Source organism: Phaethon aethereus (assembly GCF_964289735.1).
Source record: "Phaethon aethereus genome assembly, chromosome: 1".
Taxonomy (NCBI): Eukaryota; Metazoa; Chordata; class Aves; order Phaethontiformes; family Phaethontidae; genus Phaethon; species Phaethon aethereus.
In genome coordinates, this window is record NC_138575.1 from 16,533,422 (window position 1) to 16,546,648 (window position 13,227).

Sequence of the window (13,227 nt, forward strand, 5' to 3'; positions counted from 1 at the left end):
CTGGCTAAAATGAGGCTTTGAACCCACTTTGAACTGGGTTATTAAAATTCTGATGTAGAACTGAGCCCGCAGAAGGTTTTAAATCGGTGCACAGCACAGCTAGATGTGTCAGAGCCCATTTCTCCCTTGGCCCCCAGATCAAAGAGGTGCTGGAGAGACTGGGGTGTGAATGGAGCTTTCCAAGCCGGCTGGTGGGCGTAATCCCTTCCCTGGGGTCGCCACAATATTGGGAAAGTGATTCCTTCACTGGTTAATGAGAAAGGCTAAGCTACTGAGGGAACTTGGGTCAGACTCACATAGGATGGGAGTTTACAGTAGAAAAAAACATATTTTGACAACTCCCCTTACAAATGATCTCGTCCTAGTTCTTTGCTAAAAGACACGGGCAGACAGAGTTAGAGCAGTCAATGCCGTGTGAAGTCTCATCATGACTCCTGTTTTCTGCTCACTTCCGTTTATAGACAAGACCTTGGGTGATAAACAGTTGAAACATATTAAATATTTGTGGTAGTGCTCCAGAGTAACGCTTTAAGAATTAAAGAAGATATTCACTGTGCAAACTGTAGTGCATTCCTGAGAGCTATTTTCTGCAGAAATATATTCAGCTGAAACTACCATAGATGTCAATGCAGAGTAGAGCAGATTCAATGTAACTGTACACATCTCAACTGTTACAGTTCTTAAACTTCAATTTACAAAACAAAAATTCATTAAAAATGCTTTTACAATTGTTAGTAACTGCCATATGCCTCCTAAGAAACATTAAAGAGCCAACGGTGGAATTTTCAATTGCTATCAAATAAAAATCTGAGAATCTTAAGGACTTAAATGGAGTTTTTCTTCCAAATCATTAAATATCTTAAACGTTCCTGAACAGAGGAAGTCCTCTGTCCTCGCTCCCATTTGGGGGTAGAGGTATGAATGCCAAACATGCAATCCTTAGAAACTTATGAGATCAGCTACATTCAAGAGATTAAAAAAATGCTACCACATTTGAATCGTTTAATGTGCATCTGGTACAAGAAAACTTAGGGTCCACTTCTCACAGCACTTTTCTGGAATCGTGAGGGTGAAAAAAGTTTTAGGGTATGTATGGTTGTTTTGTTCTTTTTTATGAGAGCTGTGAAGTTCTACCAGAATCCTTTGATTTCTTGAGTTACAGCTTTACGAAGACGATGGAGCGGTATGTGTCCTAATTCCCACGCTCCCTACAGAGAACCTCTATTTATGGGCCTGGAAGAAGGGGGTGGAATAACGATTTGAGGATGCATTGGACATCCCTGGACATTCTATATTGTCTGAAATTATCTTAGCAGTCCTTTACTCAGATAAACCAGGAACTGAGGGAATTACTTACATACTTCAAATTAAGCAAATTAATGAAAGATGACAATCAGAACATCACAGATCCATTGGAAAATTCATACAAAGTACTGTCACCTGGGAGAAAGAAGCACTTAGGGAAAAAGAGATTGAAAAAGACTGCACAGATCAGGAGGTAGAAAAGAAATTTGATGTGTATACAGCTAGATCTTTTTCTGGCTGTCAATTATGCTATATTATATTGGAATATATATTAAAAATTAGTCAAAAAGAACTTTGCATATTTACCTAACAAGAAGTCTTTCACTTTTCGGATGAACTCCTTAGTGATCTCTTGGTCACCTTCAATTTGATTCTTAGCTCTCTCCAGTCGCCTATTAAATTGTGAGCCTTTCAACTTGCTGTCTTCTGCCATTTTCCTGATGCTTTCAACCTGGAGATATTATTAGAAATAGCACTGCCATTTTCTGGAGGTTATCTATCATTGCTTGGCAAGTTAAGTGCTGACACAAAAATAATTTTGATCCAAGCCTCAGGTGGAATCACTTGATGTGGCGCTGAAAAGTAGTAGGAGAGTCCTTCGGGGAACTCCAGAAGTTGCTATATTGTGGCCTTCATCTGGCTTCAGAAAAAGCCTAAATCAAGCATTTTTTTTTTCTGTGCAACCACTGCTAAATCACAGCCCCTTCTGTTTCTAAAAGAAAGTGCTGACTGTTGCTTTCTATTGCAGTATCGCGGCATGTCAGTGATCAGATTCAGTACAGAAAAGGCATGTAATTTCATTTGCCTTTTCACATTGGACTTGCTGTTAAAAATACACTTAAGAGGCCACAAATAAGAAAGGTGGTGTTTACAGCTTGTCTTTAACAGTTACATTTTGCCGTTAAATTAGTATTCTTGATCATTTAAATGAGAGCTTTAGATTAATCATCAAATTCCAACAGTATTCTGCTTTGTTGGGGCTATGTTTCGCCTCACGGACATGCACAGGTACAGCTTCTCTGCAGTCTGCGGGAAGTTTCCCCGTGCAACACGAAAAAGAGTGATTTTTTTTTTTTTTTTACTTCTGGAGCATCTCAAAATACCTCACACGTATTATCACAGAGCTGCCTGAAGCTTGCGAGCACCAAAGGCAACGACCCGGCAGCACCAAAGGCAACGTCCTGGCAGCCTGGTTCTCGCCACCTCGGCGTGGGATGCCTTTCGCCGCTGCCCCTCTGTGTCCCGGAGCCCAGGCGTGTGCCCCGATTGCTCATTTCTAAACCCGTTAGCTGTGATGCAGAGTGTCGCGTGTATTTTAAAAGGAGGAAATGGATGCCCAGGCACCCTGCAGGGACAGGACAAAGCCACAGCAGAATGACATTTCTGTTGGAAAATATGTTTTGCCTATAATGGTAACAGGCATCATCTCCGATGGCTAATGAGAACAAACTGTCTTTACTGGTGTTTTGGGATTTGTCTCTTTTGTTTCCTTTGCGCATGTTGCGTTGCCCACACTTTGCTCGAGTTACTATTTTCACTGCTACTGTGCAGTACAGCTGACTACTCGATGCCCTTCTAAACATCACCGGGGGCAGAAAAGCTTCAGCTTGAAATTATTTGCAAGAATTTTTTAATGGCAAACGTATATGAAGTTGTATAAATTGAGCTTAATGCTACGCACAGCAGCAATCCCACTGCAATAAGCGTGGGCCATACCCAGGCTACTGACAAGCTGTGCCCTTGGAATCTTTCCCAACAAAATACTAGCCTGATGCCACCACCTTCTATAGGCACCATGGCCCATGAGATCTTGGTAGCTGTGAGGAAGAGGAAGGCATACCTAGAGCCACAGCCCCTTGGTGGGACAGGCACCTGATACTCCCAGTACTGAACCTGGGGAGGTCTATGAACCAGAGTAGGTCTATGATGTTGGGACAGATTCTTATCACTAGGTCACTGCTCTTTGTCTAAGGAGCCGCTGAGTTTTTGTAGATTTGTGACCTCTCACATCTCATCCTCCATCAATTTCACTGAACAAATGTAGGTTTGATATACAGCACCTGATTCTCAGGTTCCCGTAGCTGAGTAGTCAAGTTACTTAGCAGCACAGCAGTCTCCTCAGCATTCCTGAAGGCATCAATGGAGAGAGGAAGAGCTCCGCTGCAGTTTGGGCCACCGCACCACCTGAGTCCATGACTGTCCCGGCACAAAGCTCCCCCGCAGGCTGCTGTGACACAGGGCTGGTCTCCTGGCACCCCACACATCTGCAATAAGGAAGATGTTTATGTCAGAACTCCTCTGGGGGTCTGAGGTACGCTTCTGGGGGACAGAAGGTGTTTGACATCATATGAACATTGAACATCACATGGGATTTTCCCGAAGAGATGGTGGTCTGGTCTCTTCAAAGATGGGTGCCGCTGCTAGTTACAGGTCCCCCTTCCCCGACTTGAAAGATGCAACGGCACCCCATGGCTCCAAGCCCATCCTTGAAAGATCCATTTGTTGGGCTCCATGTGTTACACTAAGATGCTTGCTTCACTCCTTTATGGCAAAAGGGCTGAAACTGTCCCCTGGCCATATCCAGCCCATGGGTCAATGGCTTGTTCTAAAGGATCCAGATCACCTCTCACACGACATGGTACCACATCTATCCCTCCATGTATTTTGACACAGATGTTGAGACTAAAGGCTTAGATGGATGATCTCTTCCAGGTCTGGCAGTGTTGGCTGAAGGTGCTGTCAGGCATTAATTCCTGCCCAGCAGACTGGCTGAAATCCCTTCCTCTCCCATAGGTGAGGCAAAGGGTATGTGATCACTCCCCATCCGCTCCAGGGCAAAGATGTTCTGCTTAGTTTAAGTCACTGGTGGAGGAGGTTGGGGTTAATCTTTCTAAATTTACACTGAAGTCCTCTTGAGACTAGAGAGTGCTTAAACAGTTCCTCTTGCTGGGCCTGCCCTGGGATCAATGGCTTCCAGAAGGGTGGTAGTAACCACAGCTGAGAAGTGCAGCTGTTTCTGATGTGACTGCATGTCTGTGCCAGGGAAGCGGTGTTTTCCAGATTTAAAATGCACATAAGTGCCCTTTTAAAATAAAAACTACTAACAGCATCAGAAAAGAGATTTTTGTTTAGCTCCCATTCAAAATTCACAGCGCCTACCTTCTCATTCAAGTTTTGGATATTGGGGCTCTTGATCGTCTTGAGCCGCTCCAGCACATTGCTTGCTTTCAAGGCTTGATGTTCCAACATGGTGAGCGCGTGGTTCCTGGTGTGCTCTGAGTAACTTACGATAGAGGTTGTCCCACTGGCCTTCTGTTCTGCCAGCAGTGATATTTCAAAGTGTTTCCTAATGTTGCTGATGGCCTCTATAGCAACAGAAAAATGGTTTAGTACCAATTGTATTTTGGTTGCATTTAATTAATGCATTTACTTGAATTCTGGACAAATGATGAGTGACAGGTGATTCAGTTTGTTGTCACTGGTGTTTGATTTGGGACAGCAGGAAGGGACAGGAGCTGTCATTTCCTCAGTCAAGTTTTTTAACCCTTTAACTCAGCCAGTTGTCAAACAGGAATAGTTATTGATATCCATAAAACCTGCTAAAATAGACGCAAATACAGTGGATCCCATGCCATTCCTGAGAATGTGTATGAGAAGCCAATGGAAGATACAAAAGTATGAAGGGGATCTCATTAATGACACAAACTGCTACCAATCTGCCTTCATCAGTAGCTCATGCACTGCTGCCATTGTTGATTTGACAAAGCTCCTGTCACTTACGCTGTTTGAAGTTGAGGTAGGAGAACTGTTTCTGCCAGTTGAAAAACCTACGAAATGATCAACTCTGTGACTGTGAGTCAGGAAAGCATTTGTCCTGCCCCTGTTCAGCATAGCACCCAAAAGTTAAATGGTCTGCTGAACTGAGACCAAAATTTAGATTACAAATGGGAATTTATGAGTTTTCTTTGGCTCTGGAAAATCCAATTTCAGCGTTGATGCGTTGAAAAAATAAAAGCATTTCCATGATAAGCTTGTAGGCCAAGCAAAAAATACTTTCCAGCAAGAGTCTGTCTTGTTTGCTTAGTGCAAGCTTTCCCTTAAGCAGACTCAAAAGAGTTGGAGAATATTACAATTTTGCAGATTAATAGCCTAAGGAAAGGACTCAGACTTTTTGCAAAACACATTATTTAAAGCTCCTGCTGTTGAGGCTTCACAGATCTCCAGAGAACCCAAAGTTGTCCCCAGATCCCCAGCAGTGGTATGTGCAGTGAGCCAGAACTGATGTTCCAGCAGTGAAAAAACATCAGAGGTCATTGATTAACATCCCTCTTTGTGCTGGTAACTGACTGGGTCGCTGGTTGAAGTCAATGACAAGGCACTCGTCAAGTCCTGTGTGCTTTGAATCAGGCACTAAAGCCCTTGGCCTTGCTTTGATTGAAGCTGAACAATGTTTAGTTATCATGTGGAACCAGGGCTATTTATTTTATCTTGTAACTCTTGGAAACAATGCGCAGTTTAAAGTTAGCTCCTAACACAAAATACCTGGCAAGAGGCTGCTGTAACTCCATATCTAAGCCGGAGACTGTTTTCTGTGCAACAGTTCCATCACAGGAATATTTTACAGTGGTTCAGCTCTCCATTAAGTGGCCCAAATGAATTTTTCACGCTTGATTTGTGATGGAGCTATAGAGCTTCCAAGTTCCTTTACGTTAAACACAGTGTCTTCGCACAGGCTTGATTTACAGCCTAGGAAGCCGTACTCACTGCATTACCATATCACAGTGGCTGCAAAGCCAGGGGCCAAGGCTGGAAAGCGGTAATTTAATGAGATCTCATAAACTGCAAACGTTCTTTTAAGGACACTTTTCCAGCGATTTTAATTCATCGTTAGATATTGGTGTTTCCAGGACAGCAGGCTGAATGTATGCCTGTGAGGAACTCTGCGGGTCCTGAACTCTTGTTCACTTGATCTTCTGCAAAGAGAGGTAGGTAGGAGCCTGTTCCCAACGTGTGTCTAGGGCACAAGTGTAAAACGTGCCCCAGATGGGGTACATGGCCATATCCTTCTCCACCCCACTTGCTTGGGCCAGTGAAAAAGAGAGAAGAAAAAGCAGACAGAGCCATACCTAGGATGTACTGCTGGTCCTAAAATGAAGATGGGGAAGGGAGCCAAGCTTTCTCTCAGATATCAGAGAAGCTGGTTATCTTGAGGGTATTGTTATTTCAGTGCTGTTAAGATGCTTGGTAGCAGGACCAACAAATATTGGTGTCTCTGACCAGAAATTCAACTTAAACTCAAGGTCTTCCCCTCTCCCCACACTTCTGTGTGCTTTTTATAGGGTTGTTTATCCGTCTCCTGAGGCCAAAAGATGAAGTGGGTTTGGAATGTAACCAGAGAGCACCATGGATGCTTCAGCTGTGTATCCACTGACCTCCCTGGGATTTATTGTTTCTTTGCCTTCCTGCCTTTTCTCAGAGTCTGCACAAGACTCAGTTGAATTGGGAAGTGGAGCCTGGGAGAGCTGTGATGACTGCTCGCACAGGGACCTGAGCGGAAGAGCCGGCCCCAGCGGCACTGCCACGTACAACAGGGCAGGAGAGCCTTAAATCTTAATTAGTCCCTCTTTTCCCCTCTTCCTTTCCCTTGGCTTTGCATTCTGTTGGCTTTTCCGTCTTTTTTTTCCGATGTTGTCTAGGCCAATCTTTTTCTCGCCCAAACAAAACATGAAGGAACTGTAAATGGGAGAGCATTGCCTGTAGCTTGTGTCTTCTGTGGTGCACACCTTAATTTCTGGGGGTTCGTATCTTGGCAGCTGTCTCTTTGGAGAGTGTACTGCTGACAGTCTCCTGCCACTGGGAATGATGTAGCATCTGTTTGAGATCCCTGACTGATACGTCCCCACCTTTCTCCAGAAACCAGGCTGTGACAGTGTCATTACTGCTATTAGCAGCTGATGGAGACTACCATTAGCTCAAGCACAGATGGTGTAATTCTTTCAAAAATGCCAAGGAACTAAATTCTGACTTCACAATTTCTGATGATGGAGAGCTAGTTCCTTGCCACATACAGTCATGTATTTTCCCATGGGAACACTCAGAAGTTGCACTATGACTCTCTGCTTTAATTAAACAAACCATTGCTGTACAACATTCTTTAAGTATTGCTAAGAGCTATAGGAGTTGAAGCGGGGAAAAATCCTTTGCTCTTCTACTGTACAATCTGTGAGTCTATGCTGTGAAACTAGGTGGCTTTTAAATCCTGATGTAAACCTCAGAATTCATGAGATTTCTGACTGGCGTGACCCTGGCACATGCATCTGAAAATTAGGATGCTAGAAGTCATGGCATTTTAAGATAAAAGGTAGTTTGGAAAGTCAATATAAAACGTTGTTAGTATTTACATTTTTGTGCTATCATAGGAAGCTAAAATCTAGGGATCTTTGAAATGTTCTGTGGTTAGATGGTAGGAAAAACATTCTGAAATTTCATGGAAAATGTTCACCTATTTCAACTAATGTCTGGCTGCCTTACCTTTGAGGTTCAGGTAATGAAAACTACGATGCAGATGTATTTTCTGTTGTAGAAGTTCATACACTAGGTCAGCTTCTTCCCCAATGTCTTCTATGTTCTTGTTAAGGTCAGGAAACTCATGCAGCGTACTGTGAAGCGGATCCATTTGTGCAACTTTTTGTCTGAAGGAGAAATGGCAGTTATGAAGAAGTCAGACCAGATTGTTCTTAAACTAGAACTGCGATACACAACGTTTTAGAGGAAAAAACATAAATTTCTAAATGAGCAGAAACATTTACTTGTAATGGCTTATTTAGAAAACCCTTAGGATGAACTGGAAAATTCCAGAACTTAAGTATATGCCTGTGGGGGACCAATAATATAAATATAAGGATTATTTTGTTCACAGATCTTCTGAAACCAGTGACTTAGTAGACCAGCATCTGCGTGCTGATCAGAAGTGGACTTGGTGTGTAGGGACAGCCGGGGGAAGACCGCTTTCTCAGCCAAGGGATTTTTCAGGGGCAGCCGAGCCCTTACTGAATGTAGTCCTGAAAATCCCGGATGCCTGAGAGGGCCTCCAGTGAAAGAACAGGATGTCTCAAAATTCTTTCCATTTCAGAAATGGCATCTTCAAAGGCTTTGAAGCGCATGTCACAGCTGGGCATCCATCCTCCTTTATCTTCGAGGTTTGCAGCAAACCTCATTAACCCCTGCACGGTCTGAGCAAGGGCAGTAATTTCAGCGTCCCACTGATCAAAACAAAGATGACACTGGCGGCAAGAGGGAAAGTCTTTCTCAAAGCCGCGGCCGCACTGGTTGCAGAACCGGCCGGTGACGCCTGCGCGGCAGTTACATAAGCCGGTGGCTTTGTCACACTTAGGCTGGCCAGTTCCCTCTGGGTTACACTCGCACGCTGCAAGAGAGGGACAGCAAGTTACACCCAGTTGTTCCTTTTCTGTGGGATTAATGCATGCAAAAGGCACAACTGTGCATTTTAAGACAATAAAGGCAAACCAATGTTTGAGCTAGAGTGAAGTGAACTGCCTGGCTAATGGCTCTTCTTCCATGGTCCCATCATAACCACAGAAGGAACAATATCGATAACAATAATAAAAGCAATTTTATCCATCTCATACACACAAGTGTATGAAAACCTGTTTCTCTACATGTATGTCCTGTCTCCCCGACGGACATAAAAGGCAAACGTTTTTTTTGAGGCAGTTTCTAATCCAGTTGTCCTCACTGAGTAATACTTACAAACGCAATGTGTCTGGGGATTGCCAAAGTAATTTTCCTCACATTCATCACAACGTCTTCCGCTGTAACCTAGCGTACATGGACACTGGCCTGTAAGCTGTAAAGACAGTTAAGATTAAATAACTGCCTGCAGACTTGTATGGCTGGTTATACATTATTTACTGGGTTTCTTTTTCACTGTGATTTATGCTATACAGCCATATGGGGACTGCAGCGACACTGCGTGCATCTGGTCTTTGAATAACACGGTCTATACGGTATTGGCCCACCTTTCCCATCTTCCTTCTGAAGGTTGTGAAAACAAAATGGACTTTGAGGAGTGTCTTTACTTTACAGATGTGAAAGGTTTTCTATGTTCCAATCGACAGATGCACTTTGAGAACTCATCCTCTGACTGTTATCTGACAGGATTCTTCTCCTTTGCAAAACAGGTTAATTTCTTATTTTTGCTGGAGCAAAGTATTCATATTTACATTTCAACTTTTAACTACATGATATATTAACTGTAACTGAAAACCTCAAGGGTACATTATGCACATTGCCCTAGAAAATTTATTTTGGAATTCAGCTATTAAATTAAACTGCAGGGAATTACAGCTCCTATAATTGGTGCAGCTCAGAAAAAACAGTAGTAGTTCTTTGAGGTTAAGAAAGAGCTACATTTGCTAGGAAAAATAATAAATCCACTAAATAAATTGGAACAAACAGAAAGCATATTGAAAGCAAAATGTGAAAGCACATCAGCAAGAGCTTTGGATAAGGTCCTGGGGCTCTGAAGTCAATAGCAAAATTGCTGTTGACTCCATGGGACCACAATTACCCCTCTCTATTCTGAAACACTCTTATTTTTTCTACATTCTAGCCCTGAAAAGTGCTCAGGAATTAAAGATGAGGTACTCTAGCAGTCTGATAGATGAGGCCATTACATATATTACATATATTACATTATTAATGTAATAGCCACAGCTGCTACTTTATGAAAATAAATTCTTAAAAAACACTCATAAGATTCTTGGGCCCAAGCCTGGTCTTCCTCCTTCCCTGTACATACACTATTATGAGGCAGTTTTTTCTTACCTGCCATTTTCTTACAAAGTATTTCTATGATCCACTTTACACAGGAACACACGGACAAAGAGAAATTGCTTACGAGCAAAGCCGCATTACCAGAACACCATGTTTGATTCAAAGTGTGATTGCACCAACCGCAAAATTCCAAAGACTTCTTGTTTTCGGGAGCAAGAAAAAAAATATCCTCATTTATAAGAGGATCCCCAGTGTGCTGTGCCAAAACACAACCACCCCGGCTCCCAGAAAGCAAGGTAATTTTCTTGCCTGGTTGCACTGGTTGCTTTGGGAGTTTTTTGGATCACAGTCACAGATCTGACATCCTTTTCCACTAGCCAGGTCCCAGTAGCCAGAGGCACACTGGTTGCATGTCATGCCCACCACGTTGGGCAGGCACGGGCAAGCTCCCGTGGCTGGGTCGCACAGACAGGTTGCGTCCTCCCCCGGGCACATGGCAGGGCGAACACCTGCCGGATCGCACGTGCACCCTGGAAAAAGAAGGACAATTACTACAGCAGACAATGATATAGACAGTCAATGGACAGTCAGAGCTGTGCATAAAGCCCATGCTGTAGGTTTACTTCTACTAAGCTTGAACACATTTTCTCATGCAGTTTACCTATCTTTTTAGAATAACTTATATATTGCTTTGAAGAAACTTACTGGGAACAGTCAGTACTTTTAATATAGGCACAAAAAATGAAGGCGTAGTGAATTTTTAATCTTCTTAGAATGAAATGTTAAATATGCTGGGTAAGGAGAAGCTGATTTACAGTAGGCACTATCCAGCGTGGGAAACCCCACTAAGCCAAGTAAGATAAGAAGCCTTCCTTGTGAGGAGCCAAAAGTTCTTGCTTAACCGTTTCTAACAGATGTCTCCCAAGAATGAATGAGGAATGGGCTTGAACTGTATTTTAGAGATTCCCAGAAAAAGAGTTTCTTGAAAATACCTGTATTTGTCTGGCTTGTAGAAACTAGACCCTCAATCAGGCACATTTGTGAAAACAGTCTTTCAGAAACATTGAGAAGAAACGTATGCCCTGGCTTTCTGTTAAAAGTGCCGAGCTATTGACAGTGTCCTCATGGAGTCTGTTAAATTTCCTGAACAGTTTCATTCAAGGCACTTAATGAAAACAACTGGTAAGGCGAGTAGCTCAGCAAGGGATCATCTGGTTAACTGAGCATTGCTTAGTTGGCATCAGCCAGCAACATGGATAAACAATATCTTTGATTCTTTTACTTCTGATTTCTTCCTGAATGGGCTGAATGCACATGTATTTTTCTAACAGACTACTGATTTAATGAATGAGATTTCCTCAGAGTGATATTCAGTATGAGACTTAGTGAGACTAGGATGACAAAGAATTTAATAGATGCCAGTTACTTGTATCCCTGGATAGAAAAGTATTCGGTACTCTCATATTTTACTCCATCAATCTGCTGTAGTTTTACTGTCTCTTCAAGGGATAACCTCTCCCTATAGCCTAAGTTCTTGAAAACTTTCTTGGTAGTAAAACGCAGCTGCAGTGCTGTTGCTTGCTTACTTTGACAGTCTTGATCGAGGGCTGAGCCAAAATACCCCGGCTTGCAGAACTGGCAGTTTGCTCCATGGGTGTTGTGCAAACACTTGGTGCATTCCCCGGTGACGTGGTTACAGGACTCTGGGTCTGTCACATCAATGTTGTTATTGCAGGGACATGGTGCACAGCCAAGCCCGGGGCTGCCTGGGTTTCCGTAGAACCCACTAGGACACTCGTCGCACCGATCGCCTGTCGGGGAGGAAGGTAAAAATATTTGCTGGCTGACGGGAATTCAAGTGAAACATGTCACTTCCAGTAATACTGTTAAAAGATTCAGAATGTCTGAATCATGCATATTCAAATGCATACTTCCAATGGAAAATACCCACCTGTGTGAGTCTGTTGCCCTTTGATCCTATGATCAGTTTAAATTACATCTCCCACACTCAGATCTGATGGAAACGCACTCTCCTCGTCCCAAGTTGCTTTTACCAAGGAACTCCTTTCAGTAGGAGTAAACAGGCAACCCCCTCACACAATACCTCCAAACATCTTTTTCCAGCGAAGTCCTTTCAAAGGCAGTAGTCAGGGTTGGGCCATATTTGCAGGATTTTCCCTGGGGCCTTCACCTGATGGCAGCATGGGAGGGTGTGGGTGTCCTTTCCTGGAGCAACCCAGAGCCCAGCAGACGTGTCCTCTTTTCTGTAACTCAGTGGAGGATTCCAGGAGGTCAGACGAGCTCTGGGATGCTCTGTCCTTGCTGGCTGGCACTGCAATTACTTCTGCACACCATCCCAATGCCTGCTCTGACTGGGGTGCTACCTCTCTGCATCTCAGAAACCTTTCTGGGCAGGCTGGTATTGCTGGGACCTCATCCACTGTCTCACTCTCAACAAAGGACTCAACATCTTCGCCGTGGTCCTCAGGACCAGAGCCTTTCACAGTCTCTGAGGAAGTGAGCCTGGTCCACAGAGGTGACAAAGACCCTTGCCGAGAAGGAGCAGGAGGAAGAAAGTCCAGAACTGAGGGTTGCGGTGGTTTGTGAGGACAGAAGTCCCCTGGGTGAGCACCAGCAAGGATCGTTTTGGCCCTACAGCAATTACTCAAGCAAAACTGCTCTTGACTTATAAAGGAACCTGGCCTAAGTAAAGATGACAACATTGTTTTAGTTTTTGGAATTGTTTCCCATTAGGGTTTTCTTCCATCACTGGAGATTTTTATAATACCCAGGGGAAGGGAAATACCTTCAGTTTTTCCCTGCAGAAATTCAAGCTAAGTCAATGAGATCTTAGGAAGCAAGGCATCAGCTTGCTGCAAAAATACCTGCATTTGAGACATTTGAGAACAGAAACCTCATTTCTAAATTAACCTTTTGAAAACAGTCAGTTTTGAGCATAACATCAAAGCAAGGTTCTTCTATAGGAGGAAAGGTTTTCTCTGATTAGGAAATCTTATCAATTCTTTTTGGTGCCCCGTTCTTTCTGATTTGGGCTCCCAACACTTGTTTTTCAGAGGTAACGTGCAACTGCAGTTCCCCCCGCCTCTCCCCACCAGGTTGATGGAA

At 43.4% G+C, this 13,227-nt stretch overlaps 1 protein-coding gene across 1 annotated transcript in view; it reads right to left on the bottom strand.

Annotated features, from left to right (window-relative positions):
* The window catches only part of LAMB4 (laminin subunit beta 4), a gene marked incomplete at both ends in the record, with an annotated part of 43,194 nt that overhangs the window by 3,926 nt on the left and 26,041 nt on the right, over positions 1 to 13,227 (bottom strand). The window contains 8 exons of the mRNA XM_081998355.1: positions 1,612 to 1,756; positions 3,366 to 3,569; positions 4,465 to 4,670; positions 7,837 to 7,997; positions 8,356 to 8,731; positions 9,076 to 9,172; positions 10,411 to 10,631; positions 11,688 to 11,912. Of these exons, the coding sequence (XP_081854481.1) occupies positions 1,612 to 1,756; positions 3,366 to 3,569; positions 4,465 to 4,670; positions 7,837 to 7,997; positions 8,356 to 8,731; positions 9,076 to 9,172; positions 10,411 to 10,631; positions 11,688 to 11,912 (1,635 nt within the window). The remainder of the gene's footprint in view (positions 1 to 1,611; positions 1,757 to 3,365; positions 3,570 to 4,464; positions 4,671 to 7,836; positions 7,998 to 8,355; positions 8,732 to 9,075; positions 9,173 to 10,410; positions 10,632 to 11,687; positions 11,913 to 13,227) is intronic.